This window comes from Mirounga angustirostris, unplaced genomic scaffold (genome assembly GCF_029215605.1).
Source record: "Mirounga angustirostris isolate CCGP_5_RB_7025 unplaced genomic scaffold, mMirAng1.0.hap1 SCAF_5, whole genome shotgun sequence".
NCBI classification, from domain to species: Eukaryota; Metazoa; Chordata; class Mammalia; order Carnivora; family Phocidae; genus Mirounga; species Mirounga angustirostris.
The window spans coordinates 156,382,945-156,408,798 of record NW_026991713.1 but is presented as its reverse complement, the minus strand read 5'-3'; the positions used below and the strand labels follow the sequence as shown (position 1 = coordinate 156,408,798).

Sequence of the window (25,854 nt, the reverse complement as noted above, 5' to 3'; positions counted from 1 at the left end):
AACCTTTCTCTCCATCTGCTGCTCCCCCTGCTTGTGCTCTCTCATGCTCTCTTTGTCAAATAAATAAATAAAATCTTTAAAAAAAAGCAGCCATGTCAATGCATTACTTTCATAATCAGAAATACGTACTCATACACACACACACACACACACACACACACACACATTTCTGTGGAAAGGGGCTACTTGGGCCAGTCTCTCTACTGATGGGAGAACTTTCTCACTCAAAGTGCCAGGGAAATCCCAAACTTGGAGAAGTGTACAGGCGTAAGCACTGAGGGTGATGACAAGACCAGGAAGTCAGGGACCGGAGAGCCAGGGAGATCAGCAGATGGTAACCGTGATTATCTGGAAAAGACACCATTGATCTCATCTTAGTTTTACAGACTGCTCTACCAGCCACATTTAAAGGGCAATAAAAGGTGTTACTTCCTCTTTCAACTGAAGACTTCTTCCCAAGAAACAGTCCCTTATGCTCCCCACATGTAATCTCTTGCATGGCCTAGATGTACCAGTTGTGTGTCCCTAAACCATTTCATCTGTACGCTTGACCAATGCCAGTTCCTTCATATCTTTGCTTTCAACCACTGTCTTCAGTATGGCCACAGCTAAGAAGTTGTCCCTCCACTGGCTTAAAAACCTTCGGATTGTCCAAAGAGGGAGGACACAGACTATTCGCACTAGCTTTTCCCCCTTTCTAAATCAGTGCATTCTCATCCATGGTATATAACTGTTGTCACCAAGTAGAGCCCTCTGACAGTCTTTTCTGAGACCAATCACTATCAGCTTTCTTAACAGGGAGGGCATTGGGTCCCCAGCAGGGACTTGGACGTCTTCATGAGTCATGCAAGTGAGAACATTTCTCAGGGACACACACATGCCATTAAGAAGTTAGAGAACTTGAATTATCAGAAAAGAAACTGTTCTAGCTTCATGACTGTAAAGCCATAGATTTTTTTTTCCGCTGAGGTGAGAGAAGCATCTAGTATCTCTCCTTTTCTTCAGATGAGAAAAGGGAAGTTCAGAGAGGAGAAGTAGCTAAGGTCGCATGGTTAGTTAGTGGCAGAATCAGAATTAGAACTCATGTCTCTAGTAGTTTTTCATTAGTAAAATCTGATGGGGGTGGGGGACAGGGAGCATTGCTGTAATATTCATTCAGTCACACAGTATTTATTGAGCACTTACTATGTGCCAAGCTCTTGTTGGACCCTTCACAATACTGAAGAAGTCAGATTCGATCCACGCCCTCATGGTATTTAATCCCATGACAAACCCAGATAAGCTCATTACACATTATTTAATTATGATTATGCTGTGTGGGAAAAGTTCAGAATGTGAACTTTAAGCAAGGAAACCTAACATCCTAACTGGAGGCCCAAGGGGATTCTCCATGGACCAGAGACTTGAAAGGATGAGGGAAAGATGAGTAACCCAAAACCAGGGAGAGGAGAGAGGATAGAGGTAAAGAGAACAGGAGGGTGATTCTGGCACTATCCAAGAGGAAAAAGAGTGAAAAGGTAGCTGGTATCCCTGGAAATGTGTTTGTTGAAAAGATTTTACATTTTGGTGCCATTTCCCTTCTTGTGTCTGAAGTCTTGTGACATCAAAAGTGGTTTCTGTTCTTTAGGTGGAATCTGTCCTGTTCCCAGAGTTGAAAGGCTATAATCTGATTCTTGGAACCATTAACACTGAAGAAAAACTAGTTTCTGATTTTGTGGATCAAACCTTTGAGGTGTATCAGAAAAATCAAGTTGGGCCCCACAAGTAAGTTGGTTTAGTTGTAATTTGACCATTTGGGTATTGGTTTGTTTGTCATCAAATACACGATCACTGTTCCCACACATCAGAAACACATACATAGTAAGAATAGCCAATACTTACACAGGTATTACTATTTATCCCCATTTTACAGATGAGGAAGCTTTCCCAATATTACACAGCAAATAAATAAATGAGCCAGAATTCAGATTCAATTACAGGTGCACCTCCATTATCTGAAAGATGTTAGGCCAGACAGGTTTTGGCATTTAGAAATTTCTGAATTTTAGAAAAGTCACGTAATGCATATATCATACCTGATGATGCAGCTTCAGCAAGATCTCAGGAAGCTCCTCTTAATTAAATGTGTTGATATTTCTATAGTGAACAATATGAATATTCACCCAAGTAGCCTCACATTGGTTTAGGCCAGCTTTTGCCATCAAATGAATTCTGAAGCAGCTTTCTGTTTTCAGAGCTTTTTGGATTTAGGAATTAAAGGGGATTGAGGACAAGTTATCTGAATGCTCCTTAATCACCATACTGTAGAATATCTCACAGTTGCTCATGTGAGCAGTCCCTAGTTTAGGGGTATCATATAATACAGCTTCCAAACTGAGACACTTTGAGAGCGAAGAGGGCTTTATTAACAGCTACCATGGGACAACAAGTGTAAATCTGGGCTGTCCCAGGCAAACCAGGATACATGGGTTTCTTGACCGTGGCTCTGTCAACATTTTAGACCAGAAAACTCTGTATCGTGAGGAGCTACTGTGTGTATGGTAGGATGTTTAGCAGCATCCCTGACCTATACCCATTAGATCCGGGAGGATCCTCCTGCAGTCATTACACCCAAAAACATCCCCAGATGTGGCCAAATGTCCCCTGATCACCACTGGGCCCCCACAAAACTAATTCTGCTTACTCCATTATCATCTTTATTTCATTTTATTATTATTTTATTTATTATTTTTATTTTTTTCAAGTAGGCTCCACACCCAGCGTGGGGCTTGAGCTCATGACCCCAAGATCAAGAGTCGCATGCTCTACTGACTGAGCCAGCCAGGTGCCCCCATATCATCTTTATTTTAATTCAAACTTTTTAAAAAGACTTCATTTTTAAGTAATCTCTACACCCAACGTGGGGCTGAAACTCATAATCCTGAGATGCAGAGTTACATGCTCCACGAACTAAGCCAGCTAGGCGCCCCTAATTCAAACTTATTTTAAGTCACAGCATCCCAAATACATCCTCCAATTCGGGAGAAATCTGTCCAGCCATTTTTGCATGATCTGATAAGAAGGGAAAACTTAATTTTATCCAATAAATTTTTAGGTTCACTAGTTCCAAATTTTCATCTTAAAATTTAGACAGAATTTTAGAGCTGGAAGAAGGGATAGGAACTAATGTTTATTGCGTATTCACTGTATATCAGGCATTGTATTAGATGCTTTATATGTACATTATTATAGGTAAGCCTTACAACAGTCCTATGAGGTATTACTATTTCCACTTAAAACTAAACAGACTGATCTTTGGAAAAGAGAAATATCTTGCCTAAGTTCATGCAGCTAGGAGGTGGCAAAATTGGAATTTGAAGCCAAAGTTCTGAATTCCCAGTTTACTATACTTGTTGCCACATTCTAATTCCCTTTGCTGGCTTGGGCTAATTTTTATGATCTTATGTCTTCATTTGCCACTCTTCCTAATCTGATTTGGTGACCTGTATTTGCATGTCTGATTTTATGCTCTTCGATTATGGAAGATACTTAAATGTATACAAAAAGTATGATGACTTACTGGATAACATGGCAGAACAAAACATCACCACGTTCCTGAAAGAAAACCATGAAATTGAGGATTTTGTGACGGTAGGAAATATCACTTGATATTTCATATCTTGGTGACACGTACTGCAGACAATCCACTACGTAGTCCGTGTATTTTGTTAGTGTGTATGTTGTGCTCAGCATTGGACCAGGTTGGCTGGGGGTGAGGCTGGGGGCAAGTGCATGTTGGCTAAAGGCAAATCAAGCTACCGACTGTGTTCCTTTCTACAGAGGATCAGTAGCATCAAAAAGCGGAGAAATGAAATTGCATCCATGCACATTACCGTGCCTTTGGCCATGTTCTGCCTTGACACCATGACCCTAAATTATGACCTCTGTGAACGAGCCCAAAATCTTAAAGACCGTCTGATTCAATTCCAAGTGGACGTAAACCGGGACACCAATACCAGGTAGTTATTGTGGACAGAGAGATAGCAACAGTGTTTGGCGTGAACGGGAGAATGAAAACGTGGCCAGAACTTGCACCTTCCAGCAATGACCAGACAGAACTTCTAGCTCAAGTTGTTTCTGCCCTAGAGTGAGGTTGGCGGGGAATTCAGGTTCAGGCCAGAAGGTGAACCGTGGGGCTTGGAGCAGGAGGGTGAAAAGCATCCTGCAGCTGTCCATCTCTTATCCCTCAGCCTTTGCTTTCTTGGAGGCATCTTTAGGGAGATGCCACCTCGTGGGCTTGGCTGTCTAAGATCACAGGCCCTCTCCCCAGCCATCTAGCACATATTCAGAGACACAGGGTGCTTACTGCACACCGCCCCCCCGCCCCCTGCCCCGAATCACTCCTGTGCAGGCTTCTGCTGTCTGAGGATTCTGTCATTCAATCTTAAGCTCTATGTGGTACCTTCATTTCACTGGTGACTATATATTAATCACGATAATTTGGGTTCTAAGGGATAGAAGCTGAGACTGGCTAAAGTGAAAAAGGGAATTTGAGGCTCACGTGTTGAAAAGTTTAGGAATTGCTAGCTTCGGGCCCTCAACACTGCAGGTAGGATGCAGTGTCTCTCCCTCTACTTTGCTTTCATTCTCTGACAGGCACTGTTCCATTTGTGGGCCCAGAAGCTCTAGGCTTATATCCTCCCAGGTTCCCATCCAGAGGGGAAAATGGTTTCTCCCTTTCCAGTTGCCTCAAAAAGTCCTGGCCTGTGTGACACCAGCCTGACTTGGGTCTTTTGTGCAGCACTGAACCAAGCGCCATGGTGTAACTATTTGAAAGTTACAAAATGATTAATCCATGTCTTTCTAGCTTTCTTTTTCAGAGTGCTTTTAACTAAAGACTAAGATGATTTAGTAAGCATGGCCACTACTAACAGTGGTATATGTTGTATTATTCTTATTAGATGTAAATAGATAGATAGATAGATAGATAGATAGATAGATAGATAGATAGATACATACATACATACATACATACATACATAGATACATAGCTAGCTAGATAGATAGATACATAGATAGATAGATAGATACATACATACATAGATACATAGATACATACATACATACATAGCTAGCTAGCTAGCTAGATAGATACATAGATACATAGATAGATATATAGATAGATAGATACATAGATAGATAGATACATGATAGATAGATACATAGATAGATAGATACATAGATACATAGATAGATACATAGATAGATACATAGATAGATAGATACATAGATAGATAGATACATAGATAGATAGATACATAGATAGATAGATACATAGATAGATAGATAGATAGATAGATAGATAGATAGATAGATAGATAGATGTAATTTTAGCATTTTATAGCACCTTAAATTTACAAAATACATTTCAGAAACTCATGAGCAAATTTTGGATAATAGTAAGCTACCATTTTTCCAGCACATGTTATAGTCTGAAGACTGTGTAAGCATTCTGCACGTTATAGATCTAATCAAATCTTTACAACAACCCTAAAAGGTTGTTTGCTATTCTCTCCATTATGTTGATGAAGAAACTGAGACTCCTAAGGGTTTAGGAGGTGGCACATACAGGGCTTCACCTCATTTATTTTGACCCCAAAGTCCTCACTCTCAACCACCGCACTCACCACACTCAGCTTTCTCACAGAGTGATAAAATGGTAGGATTCCTGGTTTAGAAGCCAGAAGATTGGGGTTTGAATCTAAGACCTTCCATTTATTAACTGTGTGTCCTCTTGCTTTACCTTCTGGATCTTCAGTGTCTTTGCCTATAGAATAAAGCTTTGGGACCAGGACAGTAAAAGTACTTCAAACTAGTAAGACACTTTCTTTGGGTATTTTGAGCATCAAAGAAAACTTATTTTGTAAGCAGTAGTCCACTTGTTCATGTCAAATCAAAACAACATGGTACCTTGGCTGGTCAATCCTCATCAAAATAAGTGTATAATTAGGTCTTTTAGATATAAGTGAAAATAAAGGTCTCCTTATGAACCCAGGGATTTCTAAGGATGCAGAAATCCCAGGGTGGTGGCTAAGATTCTTTCTTTCTGCCTTAAAAATGGTGAGACTGACTTGCTGGACTTTCTCAACAACCCCATGAGTAGGTAAGACAGATATAAGTAAGATCCCTTGCTGAATGCAGGAGAAAATGAGGCCCAGAAAGAAAACCTCGCTTGCCCAAGTGAGTGGGTTTGAATTTGAGTCTTCTCATCCCAAACCCTGTCCTTGCCACTGCATTGTCCTGCCGTTGCTGGGAGTGAGGTGCCTTCCTGTTGCCAGTGACTAGGGGCACCCTAGAATGGGGGTGCTCTGCACATAAAGGCAGGGAGGGCACTTTGAGTGCATTGGTAGGAAAGTGGGCATGCCATTCATACCTACTACAGGTACATTGGTTTAAGGCTGCTAAAGCAAAGACCTGAAATATTGACGAAAAATTCAAGGACCTGCATAGAGATACATAAAATTATCCCTGGGGTCCAGCTGCTTGTTTCCTTCAGTGTGAAAACTCTTACACAAATAATGACAACAGGTAGAGAGAGGCCGTGGATTGATGCAAGATTTATCGGTCCCCTTATGCCATCTCCTAAACCAGAGAATAGCCCTGTGCTTATGGGAACTCTGGCCTTTTAGATTTTAAATCACATCATCTGTATATGTAGAAAGCAATGTTTACTGTCTTCAGCTTATCCCTGGATATTGTTAAGGTGTTGTGTTGGTCAGGTGCCTGATATCAATGACCCATATCAGGGACATTTTAGAGAGTTTAATAGGTAGTGGGTTTGCTACCACCCTTCTGGGCCTTTGCAAGAAACTGATAACTATTAGCCGCATAACATTTATCCTCTGAATTCTCATATAAAAGGGAGGAAGAATGGATTCTCATCTGGTAAGAGTCTATCAGACTGAGAAGACCTACCTGTATTAGGCGAGGCAAGATGCTATAACAAGTAGACTTAAGATGTCATGACTGAACACTATAGAAGTTTTATTTCTTCTCAGGGTAGCTCCAGATTGGTGGGGGAGACCTATGGTACATCCAGAAATTCAAGCACATGGTGACTTTACATCTTTAACCTGTAGCTTTCAAGGTCATTCTAAGTGTTGACATCCTAGACAGTTGGAAGGAGGAAAGAGCATGAAGGGATATGCAAGGACAGTTTTTTGTTTTTTTTAATTTATTTTATTTTATTTTATTATGTTATGTTAGTCACCATACATTACATTAGTTTTTTTTTCCTGTTTTTTTTATATTTATTTATTTTTTATTCTTATGTTAATCCCCATACATTACATCATTAGTTCTAGATGAAGTGTTCCATGATTCATTGTTTGTGCATAACACCCAGTGCTCCATGCACAACGTGCCCTCTTTAATACCCATCACCAGGCTAACCCATCCTCCCACCCCCCTCCCCTCTAGAACCCTCAGTTTGTTTTTCAGTCCATCGTCTCTCATGGTTCGTCCACCCCTCCGATTTCCCCCGCTTCATTCTTCCCCTCCCGCTACCTTCTTCTTCTTTTTTTTTTCTTAACATATATTGCATTATTTGTTTCAGAGGTACAGATCTGAGATGCAAGGACAGTTTTATGTGCTGCCCCTGAAAGGGATACTCATCCCTGCTTCCTGCTTCACACTGACTGCAACTCAATCATGTGACCATACCTTCGAGGGACTGAACTGTCCCCCTTCAAAATTCATGTGTTGAAGTCTGTCTTAGTCTGTTTGGGATGCTACAGCAGACTACCATAGGCTGAATGGCTTATAAACAACAGAAATTCATTTCTCTCAACAGAACATTGGTTCATTTGTGTCTCTCAGTTCTGGGGACTGGGAAGTCCAAGATAGAGTCTCCAGCAGACTTGGTGTCTGTTGAGAGCCGGCTTCCTGCCAATGGGTGAGGGGTCTCTCTTATAAAAGTTCTAAACCCCTTTATAAGGGGATGTTCTCATGACCTATTTACCTCTCAGAGCCCACCTCCAAATACCATTACATTAGGGATTAGGTTTTAACATGAGAATTTTGGGGGTGCACACACATCCGGTCTACAGCAAAACACTAGTACCAAGGCCTGTGAGGAGATGATGAGGTTAAATGGGGTCACAAGGATGGGACCCTAATCCAATAGGACTAGTGCTCTATTAAGAGGAAGAGACACCAGAGCTCTTTCCCCCTCCACTGCATGAGGTAAAAGGGAGAAGGCTGCTGTCTGCAAGCCAGGAAGAAAGCCCTCACCAGGTACTAAGTCAGTCGGTACCTTAACCTTGGACTTCCCAACCTCCAGAGCTGTGAGAAAATAATTTTCTGTTGTTTAGACCACCCATTCTGTTGATATTTTGTTATGGTAGCCCAAGCTGATGTGTAAGATCCCCAACTAAAAATACAAAGGAGGCTGGACATGTCATCTAGCTCTGAAGTGGAGACTACTAAGTAGTAGTGCAGTAGGTAATTTTTCTCTGCAGAAAGTTTCTAAATTGTATGAAAATTCATTTCTACAATCTTGGCAGCATCTGAAAAGATGTTTTACTCATTTTTTCCTTCAGTTTGATACAATTAGCTTCACTATGGAGGGGTCTCCATACATGAAGAAGGAATATAGAGTTTGGTCAACTATACTTCAATTAAAACAAAACAAAACAAAAAAAAGAAGGCATATTGAGGACTGAAAATACTGAGAGAAGTGGTTTTTATCTATAATGTATGAATGTCAACATGTAATGGTCATTTACTAATAACAAAGACTGTGGTAGCTATTGCTAACATTTCTTGAGGGCCACTCTGTGTTAGGCATGGATGTATTGCAGATCATTTGTTCCTAATTATAATTAAAATACTGATGACAATTATATATATATATTTTAAGATTTTATTTATTTGAGAATGACAGAGTGTGAGAGAAAGAGCACAGGCAGGGAGGGGGAGCAGCAGAGGAGAGGGAGAAGCAGACTCCCTGCTCGATGGGGACCCTGGGATCATGACCCGAGTTGAAGGCAGACACTTAAGCAACTGAGCCACCCAGGCGTCCCTCATCATTGGTTTTTGCATAAGTTAGAGCATATTCAAATTATCCTTAGAGTAGCATCCTTTCTCCTAGTCTCGTGTTTGAGAAGTAGGCAGTTAGATTTAGTGGTCCCGGTGGTTGAATGTCAGTTTCTCTTTGCCATCCAGGAACTACCTCCAGCACATGAGGATAAATTTGCTGACGTACTGTGAAGAGTAGTGATTACCAATTAATTTAGTGCTCTACTTCAATATAAAATTCAAGGAGTCACTATTGGTGGTGGTGGTGGTATTCGTGTTGTTTTGGTCTAAATCTGGATTCTACCCATGGTACATTAAATGAGCTAATATGTATCCAGTGATTAGAATGGGGCATGGCACATAGTAAACCCATGAGATATTATTTCCTTTATTACTGTTTTTCTTTTCTTGAAGAATGGTGTGCATGTAAATATCACCCATCACGGATTTGCAGGTAGAGAAAAGTTGGAAACCATTTTCCTAGTCTCCAAATAAGAAAGATACCTCTTTAGCATAATAGATCTTATAAGAAAGTGATTTTAGATAATAATGGTGATAGTAGCTGTTTCTCTCTCTGTAGCATTTGTAATCAGTACAACACCATCGCAGATAAAGTCAGTGAGATTCCTGCCAACACTGAGGAGCTGGTATTCCTCATTGAATTCTTAAAGAAATCCAGTGATGTCACAGTGTTCAAACTCAGGAGGCAACTTAGAGATGCAATTGAACGGTTAGAGTTTCTGATGGACTATGCAGACTTGCCCCGTAAGTCCACGCCCTATAGATTTATATGTGAATGTATATGTATATTTATACTTTTAGAGATAAGGAGTTGGGAAGGAGAGTTAGCAGTCCTACCACTTAAATATCAATACTGGGAGAGCGTCCCCATATGTTAGAGACACTAATTCCACGCCCTTACCCACAGGAATTCTAATCAAACCAAGGTGATCTTATCGTTAGACAAAAAGAAGAAATATCTAGGGATTTGGTAAGTTCTTAGATGCCTTTCTTGGTGTCTTGTGGCTGGTGTTTCTGAAAAAGTCACTTCCAAATGCAGAGTCCTTTTATAAATGGATAGATTTCATCCATCTATAATCTTAATACAGTCCTGCCTTTGAGGAGAGACCAGGGCACTTTCCTTCAAGCTCCTGCATATCTTAAAAGGAAAGAAATGGCCAGAGCCCCTTCAAGGCTTATTGGGCCAAGGTAGAGTTTTGTAGGGACCAGGTTCTGAAGGAAAAACTGATACACTATCCACAAGTCAAGTTTTCAGATCCTTCCATCTCAAAATACCTGTGAATTACCTGGTGTTCATGCTGTTTGGGAGGAAGGGTGATGGGAGGGAGAGATGGGGACTGGGAGTGGAAAACAGTACCCTAACCATCCACCTGCACATTCATGAGCTGTGCCCTTGACCTTGTGAACACACAGTGGACCTCTGCTTCCTAAGTTCCCAAGGGTACAGAGGGAGCCTAGGACATTTCAGCTGCCCAGAGCCTTAGGCTGGGTGGGGCATCTGGCACTGACTTTATTACTGACATTTAACCAAAAGGGAGACTGGGACTCAGATGAGGTGACAGTTTAAAGAGGAGAACCGGAACTTGAGCCCAGGTTTCTACTCTACTCAGACCCAGCCTGGGAAAGCAGTGAAGTATAGTGGTTAGAACATCGGCTTTGGAGTTGGTTAGACCTGGGTCTGAAATTGTCTCTGCTGCCTTCTAGCGGTGTGACCTTGACTACTTGGCTAAATTTTGTTTTCCATCTGTAAAAACAAGGATAATACTGTTGCCCTTCTAGCCTGGCACTTAGTAAGTGCTCAGTAAATGTTGGCTATCATTCATCCATCATGGGCCCATCCATTCATTGCCACCCCCTCACCCACTTCTGTTGACCTCTTATTCTGCTAAATTAATGCCCTGCATGCTGACCTATGTTGAGCAGTGTCCTGGAGCAAACTATATGTGTTTTGCAGACGAGGATATCAAGTTGAACAGCACTGTGCTCCTCTGGCCAGACCAGATTGAAGATATCTTTGAAAACAGCCGAAACTTCCTCCTTAACAAGAGGGATCAGGCCGAGATGGACCTCATTAAAAGGTACTGGGAGAGTGTGAGGTTGTTTCAGAAATGATGCCCAGTTTGATAACACGCTGCAGGTTCCTGGTTCTGCTCAGAGCCCCCCACAGCAAGGCGTGGGCGAAGGCTGAAGACAAATGGTGGAAAAGGAATTTCTTTTTGTTTCCCACTGAGGGATGTTCTCTTTAAGCCTGCTTCACTATAGTGACCCTGCCAATGCCTTCCCTCCCTGCTTTGAACAATTGGAATTTGGCGGTGCAGAGAGAAAAAGACAAAAATAGTGGCATGGAATAATGGCCTCGCAATAATAATAGCAAAATCATCAGCCTCACACTGGAGACCAAGGAGATAGCAAGACAGGGATAATAGAGGCGTGGTAGGAGGCTGAGAAATTGCCTGTTTGGCAGCTGGTCTTGTTCAGTGCTAATGTGGCTATATCATTTATTCATCCATTATTTGTCAATTCAACCAGTATTTATTATGAATTTTTACTATGTGCTGTGCTATATTCTAGACATGTAAGTGTGTTTGGCTACTAAATAAAGATTTTAATCCAGTAGCAGAGAAAATACCTACTGAAAAATCAGTGTCAAGCAAAGTGGGCCAAGTACCACGTGGATGGTAAAGACATACATGCATGCACGGCCAGCCCAGCTTGTAACACTTGGTTGATGAACTGTAGAGTTGTTCCAGTTACTCTCCCCTTCACATGTGAAACTCCCCCCTGCCCAACTTTAGGTCCTATAATCCCTGCAAATACTCACAAGAAAGGAAAAGAGTAGATAAAAGCAGGGATTTCTACACAGAATGGGAGTTTGGGCTGAAGGAAAAAACTATTTATTCGTTACCTTCAAAATATGGCCTAGGTCTGCCATCCAGAAAAAAACAATAACAACAACAAAAGTGGGGGGTTGGGGGGGGTGTATACACAATTGTATGCACACAGTTTTTTTTCTTCCAGCAGCCTTCTCCTCTCTCTACCCCGAACTTTTAGCCAAATGGGTGCTACTGATATTTTTAAATTAATAGACTTTATTTCTTGGAACAGTTTTAAATTCACAGCAAAATTGAGAAAGTACAGCGTTCCCATCTACCCCATGTCCCCTTATGAACAGCCTCCACCATGGAACTGATTTGTAGGTTAGATGAACAGGAGCAAGTTTCTTCATCTTTTTGAGCCTCAGTGTCCTCATACGGAAAATGGGATAACAGAGCCCATCTCAGGTCATCTCATTTCATGAGAGGTATCATTGTGCAGAAGGATGAAATGAGATGACCTGAGATTGTGCCTGAGCGGTACCCAGCACATGGTAGGCATTCAGAAGCTGTCCATTTCCTTCATCCTTTGGACAGTGACTTCTTTGGGGAGAAAAAAGTGCTTCACTTCTAAACCACGACCTTGCAAGCATACTTTTGGAACAGCGCTGTAAGACTACTTAGAGGCAGTAAGTGCTGTTAAAGTTCAGAGTGAGGGGTGGCTCTGGGGAAAATGGGAACTGTCATTTATAATGAGAAGAGAAGAGCAGTGGCCATCTCTTCTGGGAGGGGTGACTCAGCCTGATGGCACCCACTGGTTTCTGCACTCTCCACAGCAGAGTTCAGCCGAGGAGGGGCTCCAGGAATAACCCGAAGCCCTGGGCTCAGCCCTCTCTTTGGTGAACACTCAAACCTCATGTCCATCATTTTTACATTAATCCTGAGAACGGTGTGTGAGGGGGAATGAGCAGTGTTCATTTATTCATTCGTCTTCTGTGAGAGCAGCCACATTCTCTCTCTAAGAAACTTGACCTATTTTACCAGCCCACATTAATTTTTGGCTTTGGCACTAATAATTCTCCATTTGCTGCCGCCTGACCCCCCCACTCCCCAATTCCTTCTTCCACCTTCTTCCTCCTCTGTCCACTCAGTGCCTGGTCCACTGACACCCACAGTCCTCAGCCTCTGACTCCCTTGTCTGTTGGATCCAGGTAGGGCTCCCCCAGTGGAGAGCCCTGAGGAGTTTGGACAGGGATCACCTTTTCTCCTCTCCCTCCCTGTTTGGCCCTGGCACTCTGGTAGTAGCTTCATCCCTCCTGGATGACAGTTCTTGCTTCTCCATGGTTTCAGTTCCCAGTGTTTTCTTGACCCTAGGGGTCCTAGTGGCTTCCTTCTGAGGCTACCCTATCTTACCTGTGTAGGTAGTCCCTTCATCAAAGCCTCTCTCTTTGAACATTGGAGTGAATTCCATTTCATGCCGGAATTCTGACCAATCCACCATTTTTAAATCCCTAAATTATCCTCCCTTAGACTCCAGGTAGTCCCACAAATACAACTCATTTATTCAACCTGAGTGCCTACTATTTACTAATGACTGTACTATTGTATGACATATATACATATGTATATATTATGGAGATGAAAGTACTTTAGAAACTATAATGTGCTAAGCAATTGTAACTTAACACTATATAGTCTACCCTGTTAGAAAAAGGGAGAAGTGACTGTGCGACTTGCTTTGTTGCTAAAAGGTCACTCCTGGTCATTCTAGCTAAAGTAGCCCTCTACTTACATCCTCTAGGCACTCTGCCCTGTTTTATTTTCTTCAGAACATTTATGCCTATCAGGAATATATCATTTTATCTTTATCTATGTATGAATTTATCCACCCATCTATTCACCCACCTACCCACCCATCAATCCATGTGTTTGTTTGTTTTTTTTTAAAGATTTTATTTATTTATTTGACAGAGAGAGACACAGCGAGAGAGGGAACACAAGCAGGGGGAGTGGGAGAGGGAGAAGCAGACTCCCCGCAGAGCAGGGAGCCCGATGCAGGGCTCGATCCCAGGACCCTGGGATCATGACCTGAGCCGAAGGCAGACGCTTAACTGACTGAGCCACCCAGGTGCCCCAATCCATGTGTTTCTTATCTAGGTCTCCCCAAACTAAAATACAAGCTCCATGAACATAGGGAGCTTAATAGTGTATATCACAAATGTTTCCCTGATGCCTAGAGCAGTCCTTGGAATGTATCAAGCCCTTAATAATAAATATCTAATGGATGACTGAATAATACATATATATACATACATTTTATATGTGTGTATAGAATAGGTATTATATAGATTTCATATATACGCACACATATATATTTACCCATACAGGTAAACATCTGGAAATGCTTAACCGTCAATAGGGTCACACCAGACATCTCTGGGAGGTAGGATTTTAAGTAATACATATATATATATGTATTTTTCAGATTAATGTAAAATGATGGACGTGAGGTTTGAGTGTTCACCAAAGAGAGGGCTGAGCCCAGGGCTTCGGGTTATTCCTGGAGCCCCTCCTCAGCTGAACTCTACTGTGGAGAGTGCTCCTGTTCATCTAACCTAATATATATATATATTAATCTCATGCACCAGAAAATCAGATTCTCCCCAGGCTTGAATATGGGTGAGAAATTGCTGATATTTTGGATATCAAAAGTGGAAAGTCCAAATGTGATTGGGCTGTCCTTTGCTTTTAGGTGCTCAGAATTTGAGACGCAACTTGAAGGCTACAACAAGGAACTGGAAGGGTTTAGGAAACGTGAAGTGATGAGCACAGAAGAAATGAAGAACAATGTTGAAAAGCTTAACGAGCTTTCAAAGAACCTAGATCAAGCACTGATGGAATTTGAGGTTTGGGGTCTTGGGGCCTGGGGTTGGAGACTTAATGACTGTCCTGCCCTGTTGGTTCTGCTTCTTGATTTTGGGTTTTCCTAACATCACCTGTCAGGTGGATAGTATTGATTGGTGAATTGACCAGTTCTTTCATTGGCGCTTTCAACTACCTTTTCTTACAACCCTACATTATACCAGCTTTTTTGTTAGTCATTGAGTACACAAAAAAGAAATTACAGGAAAATATTTGCTCACATACATTGAGTATTTATTATGTGCTCAACAATGTACAAAGGGCTTCTTATGCGATATATCCCTTAATACCCATAACAAACCTTTGGGGTGGGTACTGTTACTGTCCCCATTTATCTCTATCTAAAATAAGAGAACTAAGGCTTGGAAAAGCTAAGTAAATTGCCCTGAAGGTCAACTAGTAAGTTCTTTACCATTAAAGTTCTTATCTTTGAGGCAAGTCAGCCTAAGAAGGGGGGGCATCATGTAAACATCTGAAGTACATACGAAAATTGTGAATATGGGGATATGGATATGGTAGAATAGGATCAAAGATGATGGAGCAAGTAGCAAATTATCCTAGAGTTTCATCCAGCTAGATCTTAGCTGTCACAGCCCTCAGAGGTAACCCAGAGGGACTTTCTTACTTGAGTCCATGTCTTGTTTTCCTCTCTCGCTCTCCAGATGAATTTACATCTTCCTCAACTTGGTTTTCAAAGCACTGAGGGATTTGCCACAGTGGCCTTTAGGGTTCAGAAAACCAGCTGCCCAATAAACAGCATTCCCTTTTGCCCTGCAGTTGATCAATAAGGAGGAGGAACTGTTGGAAAAGGAGAAGAGTACCTTCCCTCTCCTGCAAGCCTTGATGACCAACAAAGTGCCTTACGAGCAGCTGTGGCTGACGACATACGAGTTCAGCATCAAGTCAGAGGAGTGGATGAACGGTACGCTCCAGGCTCAGTCTGCTGGGACATGGTAGCTGATGGGGTAGTGGGTCCACTACCAGGGGACACAACCCAGCCAGTTCTAGAACAGGATTGGACTTCAGATTTAAGCTACATTTGTTTTTTTAAATCATATTCTTTTTTTTTTTTTAAGATTTTATTTATTTATTTGCGAGAGTGAATGAGAGAGAGAGAGAGCACATGAGAGGGGGGAGGGTCAGAGGGAGAAGCAGACTCGGGACTCCAGGATCATGACCTGAGCCGAAGGCAGTCGCTCAACCAACTGAGCCACCCAGGCGCCCTTTAAATCATATTCTTATACTCTGGATTAACGCAGCCACACAGTCAAATTTTCCTGATGTGATAATGATGGAAAGTGGGGTTTGAAGAGCCAGACCTGTTGCCAGGGTATAATAGAAGAGGCAGCCACCCAGAGCCATAGATTGCAGAGAGGCGGAGGGGGTGGGGAAAATAAGATGGCCTTTCCACCCCTGTGCTACTTCAAGAAAGGCCATAGTGCCACAGACATCTGTAAATTACTCCTCTTCTCTAGATCCTGGAGACTAGAGAGAATTGGAGGGGGTAAAGTCAACAGGACTTAATGATGATCTGATATGGGGCAGGGGTCAGGGAGCGAGAGGGAAGAACCTAGGGTGACATCCAGATTATTGGCCCAGGCAATTTGGTGGATATTGCCATCACTGAACAAGAGAAGTGACAGATTTATGGGGGGAAAAAGACCCATCAGCTTGAATATACCAAGTTCAAGGTGTCTGCAAACACCCAAATGGGAATATTAATTAGCAGCTGAGTATATCAGCCTGCAGTTAAGTTATATGTTTGGGGGGCAACTTATATTGGGGAATAATTGAGTGTAGATTACAATTAAAAGCCATGAATGATGTCACCTGGGGAGAGTGTATACAAGCAGAGGACAAACTCTGAGACCCTTAGAGCTGAGCCTGCAGTTTGCTTCAGGCACTTCGGTGTTATAAGCACACCTGTGGTGAACATCTTTGTTACCAGTTTAATGGATGCAATTCTGATCATTTTCTTAGGATAAATTCCCAAAAGTGAAATGGCTAGATCAAGGATCATGTGATGGAAATTATTAGGATTTTATTTATTTTTTATTTTTATTTTTTAAAGATTTTATTTATTTGACAGAGAGAGACACAGCAAGAGAGGGAACACAAGCAGGGGGAGTGGGAGAGGGAGAAGCAGGTCTCCCGCTGAGCAGGGAGCCCGATGCGGGGCTCGATCCCATGACCCTGGGATCATGACCTGAGCCAAAGGCAGACGCTTAACTGACTGAGCCACCCAGGTGCCCCGAAAATGATTAGGATTTTAAAAACTTGTTGTTAACTGTCTTCCAGAAAAGTTATGTTTTAATTTATTACCCTTCTAGCAGTATTTAAGAGTGCCCATTCTTCACACCCTTAACGAACCTGAGAATAATAGCTTTGAAAACTGTTTTTGCCAAATTATTTTTATCTTTATTTGCTGATTTAATATTTAAATTGGTATTTTCTTTTTCATTTAAAAAATTTTCATTTTCACTGGTGCTCTTAATTTTTCCAAGTAATCAGTCATATCTATACAATTATATTTTACCTTATTTATTTATTTGTATACCCCTTTTTTTACTCACTGTCCTGTGTTGACTAGCACTTCCAAAATAAACAGTGGTAATAATGGGCACCCTTGTCTTACTCGTGATTTTAATGAGGGCTCTTGCAGAGTGTCACCTTAAACATGATGCTTTTTGTTGGTTTGAGATACAAAATTTTTATGGTGTTAGGGAAATATTTATAGCTTACGAAGTCTTTTTATTAGAGATATTGTATTAAAAATTTTTTGCATTTAATTTTTTAATTTTAAATTCATACACAGCAAAAAGGACATTTTTGGCATATAGTTCTATAAATGTTAACACATATATAGATTCACCACAGTCAGAAAGCAGAAATTTGGGCGCCTGGGTGGCTCAGTTGGTTGAGCGACTGCCTTCAGCTCAGGTCATGATCCTGGGGTCCTGGGATCGAGTCCCACATCGGGCTCCCGGCTCGGCGGGAGGCCTGCTTCTCCCTCTCCCACTCCCCCTGCTTGTGTTCCTGCTCTCGCTGTCTCTGTCTCTGTCTCTGTCAAATAAATAAATAAAATCTTTAAAAAAAAAAAAAAAAAAAAGAAAGCAGAAATTTCATCAGTTCAATAAAATTTCTTGTACTGCCCGCTCTGTAGTCACACTCTACCCCCAGCCAGAGGACCTGGCATTGTTGAGCTATTCATTGTTAAATAGTTTCCTCTTTTTGAGATTGTTATATAAATGGAATGATACAGTGTGTAACCTTTTGAGAGTGCTTGTTTCACACAGCAGACTACTTTGAGATTCATCCAAGTTATTGGTTATAACCATTGGTCCTTCCTTCCCTTTCATGCTGGGTAGTATTCCATTGCATGGATATACCAATTTGTTTACCCATTTACCCATTAGTGGATATTTGGGCTGTTTCCAGTTTTAGGCTGTTATGAATACAGCTGTTGTAAACATTCATGCATGAATTTTCATGTTGACATTAAGTTTTCATTCCTCTGGGGTAAATGCCCAGGAGTAGATTGCTGGGCTATATTTAATATATATAACTTTATTTCAAAAATGTCTTGTAATAGTAAAGTATCCCTAATTTCTCTCTTCCATCTGTTGTGTCATTTCTGTTATTCATTTCATCTGTATAAACTGTAATCATCAAATATATTGTTGTTACTGTTATTTTGAACAAACTGTTACTGTTAGATCAGCTAAGAATAAGAAAAATAAAAGTATTTATTTTACCTTCACTTATTCCTTCTCTAATGCTCTTCATTTCTTTACATAAGTCTGAGTTTCTGACAAATACTTTTCCTTCTTTCAAGAACTTCTTTTAACATTTCTTGCAAGGTAGGTCTACTGGCAACAAATTCCCTCAGTTTGTTTGTCTGAGAAAGTATTTGTTGCTCCTTCACTTTAGAACGATAATTTCTCAGGATAGAGAATTTTAATGTTGGTGGGGTTTTTTCTCTCAATAATTTCATTCCACTCTCTTCTTGTTTGTGTGGTTTCTGAGGAGAAGGGGAATGTAATGCTTATCTTTGCTCCTCTAAAAGTATAGTGGTTTCCCCCCGCCCTGGCTTTTTTCAAGTTTTTTCTTTAACTTTGATTTTCTACTGTTTGAATATAATATGTTTAGGTGTAGTTTTTGGCATTTGTCCTGGATCTGTGGCTTGGTATCTGACATTAATTTGGGGGGAAATTCCCAGTCATTGCTTCAAATATTTTCTCTGTTCTTTTCTCTTTATTCTCTTTCTGGTATTACCATTTCTTGTATGTTATATATCTTGTAGTTATCCCACAGTTCTTAGCCATTCTGTTCCATTTTTTCCCCATCTTTTTTTCTTTTTAATTTTGGAAGTTTCTAATGATATATCCTCAAGCTCAAAGATTCTTTCCTCACCTGTGTCCAGTCTACTAATAGACCCATCAGATGTCTTTTCATTTTTGTTACAGTGTTTTTGCTCTCTTGCAAAGATTTGTTATTGCTGTTATTTATTTTTTTTAATTGTTTATTTTAGATAGAAAGCACACACACATTTGAGCAGGGGGAGGGGCAGACAGAGAGATGGAGAGAGAATCCTCAAGCAGACTCCCTACTGAGAGCAGAGCCCAATGCGGGGCTTAGTCCCATGACCCCAAGGTCATGACCTGAGCCAAATCAAGAGTCCGACGCTCAACTGACTGAGCTACCCAGGCGCCCCAGCTATTGCTATTCTTTAGATTTCTTGGATCATCTATATAAACAGTCATGACATTTGGAAAATTAAGACATTTTATTTCTTCTTTTCCAATCTGTGTGCCTCCTATTTCTTTCTCATGCCTCATCATACTGTCTAGGACTTTGTGATGTTGATTAGGAGTTAAAAGAGTGAAATCTTTGCCTTGTTCCTCATCTTAGGGAAAAAGTATTCCATCTTTCACCATTAACTATTAGGGATTTGTTTTGTTTTGGTTTGGTTTTTTAAAACCACTTTATTGTGGTATGATCGATGTGTAAAGAGCTGTGCATATTTCCAGTATACAAGAGTATAGTGGTAGTATAGGCTTTTCATAGACGCCCTTTATCAAACTTAGTAAGCTCCTTTCTATTCCTAGTTGGTTTAGAGGTTTTTATCATGAATGGATACTGAGTTGTGTCAGATGCTTTTTCCGCATCAGTTGATATTATCATGTGATTTTCTATTTTTAGACTGTTAATATAGGTTATTACAGGGGCACCTGGGTGGCTCAGTCGGTTAAGCGTCTGCCTTCGGCTCAGGTCATGATCCTGGAGTCCCAGGATCGAGTCCCACATTGGGCTCCCTGCTCAGTGGGGAGCCTGCTTCTCCCTCTGACCCTCCCCCCTCTCATGCTCTCTCTGTCTCTCATTCTGTCTCTCTCTCTCAAATAAATAAAAATCTTTAAATAAAAAAAATATATATATATAGTTTATTACATTGTTTGATTTTTCAAATATTAAACCAGCCTTGCATTCCCATGAAAACCCGAATTGGACATGATGTATGTGTTTTTATATATTGCCTGGACACTATGTACATTTCTTTTTCTTTTCAAAAAGTTTTAATTTTTGATTACTTACCTCAGAAATGTCAGGCTGATGAAGCATGTGAAATTAACAAGGCTTTATTTAGTCTCGGTAGCCATGAAAGAAAAATGTTTCTGAGTAAATTTGCAACATCCTGATGCAAGAGTTCATACTGATTTGAAATGTCCAAGGGGAAGAAAGAAGCAGCATGGAAGGATTTTGACTGAATGTGAAACCCAAATGCTAGAAGATCCCTATGAAGAAAAGGAGGAGAAGGAAATTAATATTTTGGAGTCCTTTTTTAAAATGAGGGGTCATTCTTTGTTTTTTAAAAAAAAAATCTTAAGATAATTTCAAACTTACATAAAAATTGCCAGAGCTGTACGAAAAACCCCCCCATCCCCCAACTGTCAATATTTCACAGCATTTGTGGAACACCTTTACTGCTTCTATAATAGCATCTACAACCACCGCTAACAGTCGGTTCCCTAACTGCACTTGCATTACATGCCAGATACTGTGTTTGCCCCTTAGCTCACTTAATGTTCACGATCACCTGCCAGGGTGCCCATTATTACCCCTGTATCATAGGTAACACAGTTGAGGCTTAGAAAAGTTCAGGAAAACACCCCCAGGGTTTCATTGGCTAAGGGGAGCATTCAGATCCAGACCCAACTCCAAATCCCGTGCCTGTTCCAATATCCATACCATAGGCACCATTCTAATTTCAGGGACTTAAAAGTGCACATGACTAACATCCACTTGGTGGGTCTGACCCTTCCCTCATCCCATGTTTTCTATTTCAGGACCCCTCTTTTTGCTGAATGCTGAGGAGATCTCCGAGGAAATAGGGAATATGTGGAGAACGATATATAAATTGACCAAGACCCTACCTGATGTACCTGCACCCAGGCGGTTAGCAGAGAATGTGAAAGTCAAGATTGAAAAATTCAAGCAGCACATCCCCATCCTCAGCATCTCCTGCAACCCAGGAATGAAGGACCGGCACTGGCAACAGGTCCCTGTCACCGTCCACCCCTACCCAGCCCAATCCATACCCAGTCTCTACCTGGTTCTGGTAGCCCTTTGGAAGGCAGGAACCAATACTGGGTCAAGGTTCTCCTTTCTGAAAGGGAGAATCTACTTGAGGCTAAACAGGCAGTAATGGGAGGGGGGAGGGAACAGGCAGAATAGGGGCTGAAATGCCTGCCTCTTCACATGAACAGGCTGACCCTTTTTTGGGGGACCCCATTGCTGATGGTTGAGTATTGCTCCAGCCAGCGGCCACAGAGTCTCTCCTTGTCTGCCTACCTAAGCAAATGCCTGCTCAGGGTCCTAAAGGGTGATAAGGGCATTGAATTACAGTGGGAGGGACCTTGATTTGTCCCTTAACCTAGGACAGACAAAAGAGAAAGCCACACCTTTTTCAGGGGCTTCCTGACAATGCCAGATGGTTTCTGCTTGCGCTGACTCTACTGTAGAGCCTCATTGTCCAACAGGCTATGTTCAGAAATAACATTTCACTCTTCTTTCAGCCCTTTGAGTCTATAAATGAGAATAATAAATATTCTCCCTAAAAATAGTTGGGACTTTTATAAGCAGCCAAGTGTGAGGGTGATAAGTGCGGTGTGAACACTAAGCAGAAAAAAGAAAACTCACTGTGTTTCTAAAATAATCATCATATTCAAGGGCTAGCAATGGCCTTGAAACGTCCTCTACCAAGGAGTTGCTCTGTGTGGAGGTGGAGATGAGACTGGATCTCCATAGGCAGCTTTCTCTATGATTTGGCCTGGAATTCTTCTCTGGGAACCATGCACAAGACTGTAGGACAAGTCTCTGGAAGGACCCAATCTGAGAGCACACACCCATTACCTTTCAGAGAATGAAGTCTGAGCTAGGAGCATTTTGATCTCTCTGGGAATACAGAGATCTTGATACGTGAGAGATTCTGGAGTTTTCTGTAAAAAGGAACTGCTTTTAATTTCCCAGAAAGCCTTGAAGCTCAACACCTAAGCAAAGGATGTAAAGGAGGGCAGGGGAGAGGTCACCTGAGTAGACTTCTGGTCTTGTACTGCCCCAGCAGAGGGGTCTGCACTGCGACAGCTGCCCCCACTTACAGGTGCTCATAGGGTCCCTCTCCCCATGGACCTAGCCTTACTAGAGCTTTGACCCATTTGGAGGGCTGGGGAGGTTGGATAGGCAAGTGGCCTTTGGTAGTGCTAGGTGTCTCCATGAGATGACACTTAAAGAAAGTGCCCTGGTCAGTGGCACATTTAAACAACCCTCCCAGGAGACTCAGAAGGCAGTCTTCTCTACCTGATGCTTCCCCTGTGATGACACTCTTCTCACATGTGGGCACTTTAAAAATCCCAACGATTCCTAGACATTCATAATTCTCATTTACAGATCACTCAGATGGACAGATTGGAAAAACTCCTTAGAATTAAAAGAGCAATAGCAGTAATAGCTCGAACATATTGAATACCAACTATGAACTAGGTATTGTGTTGTAGACTTTGTGTGGATTCCCTCATTTTATCCTCCCAGCAACCCTTTGAAGCAGGGACTATCATTGTCTCCATTTCACAGTTTATAAGAAAACTGAGGCTTAGAGAGAGTAAGTAAATTGTCATGTGGCTAGTAAGTGGTGAGAGAGGGAATTGGAATCTAGATCTGTTTGGGGGAAACGCGACAAGAAATATCAGGTTAAAGGGGATAGTATGCCGTAGATAAGAGTGGACTCTAGCCCCAGCATGGTGGCTCCTGAGTAATGAGCCCCTAAAGTGGAAATCCAGTGGCCTGAACAGTTAAAAGTGAGCTCAGAAAGGAGAGAGGTCACCAGATACACACAGGGCTGCCCCCACTCAGAGCCACTTCCTGCCTGCACTGTAGGTCAAACCACAGGCCACCCCGGTGATAGCCACTGGCCTGGGGAAGCCATTCTCTGCCCTGATGCCTAACTCAGGAAATCCTTTTGCACAGATTCTGGCTCTGGCAGGGGACTCTGAAGGTTAAACCACCTCTAGCTCTTAAGGCTACAGGATGGATCTTCCGGGGACATAGGGTGTGGGGCAGCTGTGCTGTGGTTTTTGACCATTTCCCAGAACTTAAGCAGGAAGGGCTAGTCGCTCAGTTTGGGGCACAGACAGCAGCAAAAAGGTTGCTACTGTGGTTTAAAACAAGATGGAACAGGGTGACATTTGACCTTAAGAGGAAACCACACTGATGTGTACCAAAGCTGGCCTTCTAGGACAGTGCTGCCCAAAGAAAATAATACAAGCCATATGTCCAATTTTGAAGTTTCTTGTAGCCATATTTAAAAAAAAGCACAAACAGGAGAAATAAATTTTATGAATATATTTTATTTAACCAAATATATTCAAAATATTGTTATTCAATAGGTAATCAATGTAAAAATGTTAATGTGATCTCTCACATTTTTCATACTAAGTTCTTGAAATGTGGTATGCTTTCACACTTAGAGCACATCTCAGTTTGGGCTAGTCACATTTCAAGTACTCAATAGCCACAAGAAGCTAGCGGCTCCATATTGGACAGAGCAACCAATTCTCTCTCTCTCTCATTCTCTTTGAATTAGAAAACCAGATGCTTTGTTAGTCTCTGTAATTAACAAAAGCAATTAAAAAAACACAAAACTACCAATCTCTGAGTCTTTCCTATGGGCCAAGTACTATGCCAAGTCCTTTGCATAGTTATGTCATTTAATCCTAGAGAGAGTATGTGTTCTAAGGTGTACTTTCAGGTATTAGAGAATAAATCAAAGTCCAGGGTCACCAGGAACAGTTGTGCAGGTTGTACACTCCACAACTCTGGGGAATGCAGTTTTTGTGAACTACAGTGTGAAATGTATTTTTTAGAGTTATGCAGTATATAACCCTCACAACTATACATAGAAGACCTGAGAGACCCACTAGATATGATGGAGAAGATCTTTTTAGGCAGAACTGGGTCCAAGTCCCAATTCTGCCATTTATTAGCCGAATGGTCTTGGACAAGATGATTATTTTCTTTGTCTCAGTTTCCTTATATGTAAAACAGGAATAATAATACATTAGTATCTTCCACATCATATTGGGGGGATGAAATAAGTGCATAAAGTTCTTAAAACACTGCCTACTTCATAGTGGCCCTCAATAAATGTTAATTAATTCTATGATTTCCATTATCTTAGGGGTCCTCCAGGTGTCCTCAGGCCCTGCTTTCATTCCATAATAGTTACTGATGCCTATTAAATGCCACTCCTAGGGACACATGGTTAAATAAGATAGAACAGGCCCCAGCTCTCATATTCCTTCTTGCTCAGACATCCCGTAGTCCTCCTGGGGCTGGACAGAGACAAAATGGGGCAGTAGGTGAGGTTTCTCCTAGAGCCTCATTCTCCTTCAGGTCTTCCTACTCCTCTTGAGTGCATGGAACCCTCATCCTCCCCAGATCTCTCAGTCCTTGAGAGAAGTGTTCAAATCCATCAGAGACTTCACGTGAGACCTCCTTCAGGGTTATTTTCACTTAAAAAAACAAGCTTGGGGTAGTATTTACACCAAAGGCATGGGCACAATGAGTGCTAACCATTCCACCAATTTAGCATGCTGGGGTGGAAAGGAAGATATTTGGGCAGAGGGTTCCTCCCTTCCCAGCATCCTCAGATTGCAGAATTGGGGGGTCTGCCTATCCCATGTACTCATAACTCTCTCCTTTTACTCAGCAAACACTTACTGTAGCTTCTGTCATAGACCAGACTTTGCACTAGGCTCTAGGAGCACAAAAACAAACCAGATCCGGTTCCACCCGACAGGGTGCTCACAAGTTGGCACTAGGCAAGTGGTGGTGGGCAGTGATCCCCAGTAAACCAGATAGAATGCAATGTGGGCCCTAGGCTGCCTCCCACATTTTTAGACCTGCACCATCCAATTCAATAGCCACTACCTATTTACACATCTATTTGAATTTAAGTAAAACAAAATAAAAATTAAAAATCAGTTCTTTCCATGAGAGGCGATGGACTCTGAAAAACAAACAGGGTTCTAGAGGGGAGGGGGGTGGGAGGATGGGTTAGCCTGGTGGTGGGTATTGAGGAGGGCACATTCTGCATGGAGCACTGGGTGTTATGCACAAACAATGAATCATGGAACACTTCATCTAAAACTAATGATGTAATGTATGGGGATTAACATAAGAATAAAAAAAAAAAGAAAAGAACTGAAAAAAAAAATCAGTTCTTCCGTCACACTGGCCACATTTCCAGGGTTCAATGGCCAAATGTGACGGCGGCTACTGTAAGGGACGGTGCAGAGTAGAACATTTCAAACACCATGGAAAATCTACTGGCCGGTGCTACTACCTTGGACAATATGCATTTGTTTTCCTCTCTTTTCTGCAGATCAGTGAGATTGTCGGCTCTGAAATAAAACCCACAGAAACAACTTGCCTCTCAAATATGCTGGAATACGGGTTCGGCAAATTCATTGACAAGTAAGACTCCTCT

General features: G+C 41.6%; 1 protein-coding gene across 1 annotated transcript in view; it reads left to right on the top strand.

Annotated features, from left to right (window-relative positions):
• DNAH3 (dynein axonemal heavy chain 3) overlaps positions 1–25,854 on the top strand; it is a 166,621-nt gene that overhangs the window by 22,174 nt on the left and 118,593 nt on the right. Inside the window, exons 11-19 of the mRNA XM_064592765.1 lie at positions 1,628–1,764; positions 3,525–3,630; positions 3,820–3,998; positions 9,638–9,822; positions 11,033–11,156; positions 14,644–14,797; positions 15,591–15,735; positions 21,158–21,369; positions 25,750–25,841. Of these exons, the coding sequence (XP_064448835.1) occupies positions 1,628–1,764; positions 3,525–3,630; positions 3,820–3,998; positions 9,638–9,822; positions 11,033–11,156; positions 14,644–14,797; positions 15,591–15,735; positions 21,158–21,369; positions 25,750–25,841 (1,334 nt within the window). The remainder of the gene's footprint in view (positions 1–1,627; positions 1,765–3,524; positions 3,631–3,819; positions 3,999–9,637; positions 9,823–11,032; positions 11,157–14,643; positions 14,798–15,590; positions 15,736–21,157; positions 21,370–25,749; positions 25,842–25,854) is intronic.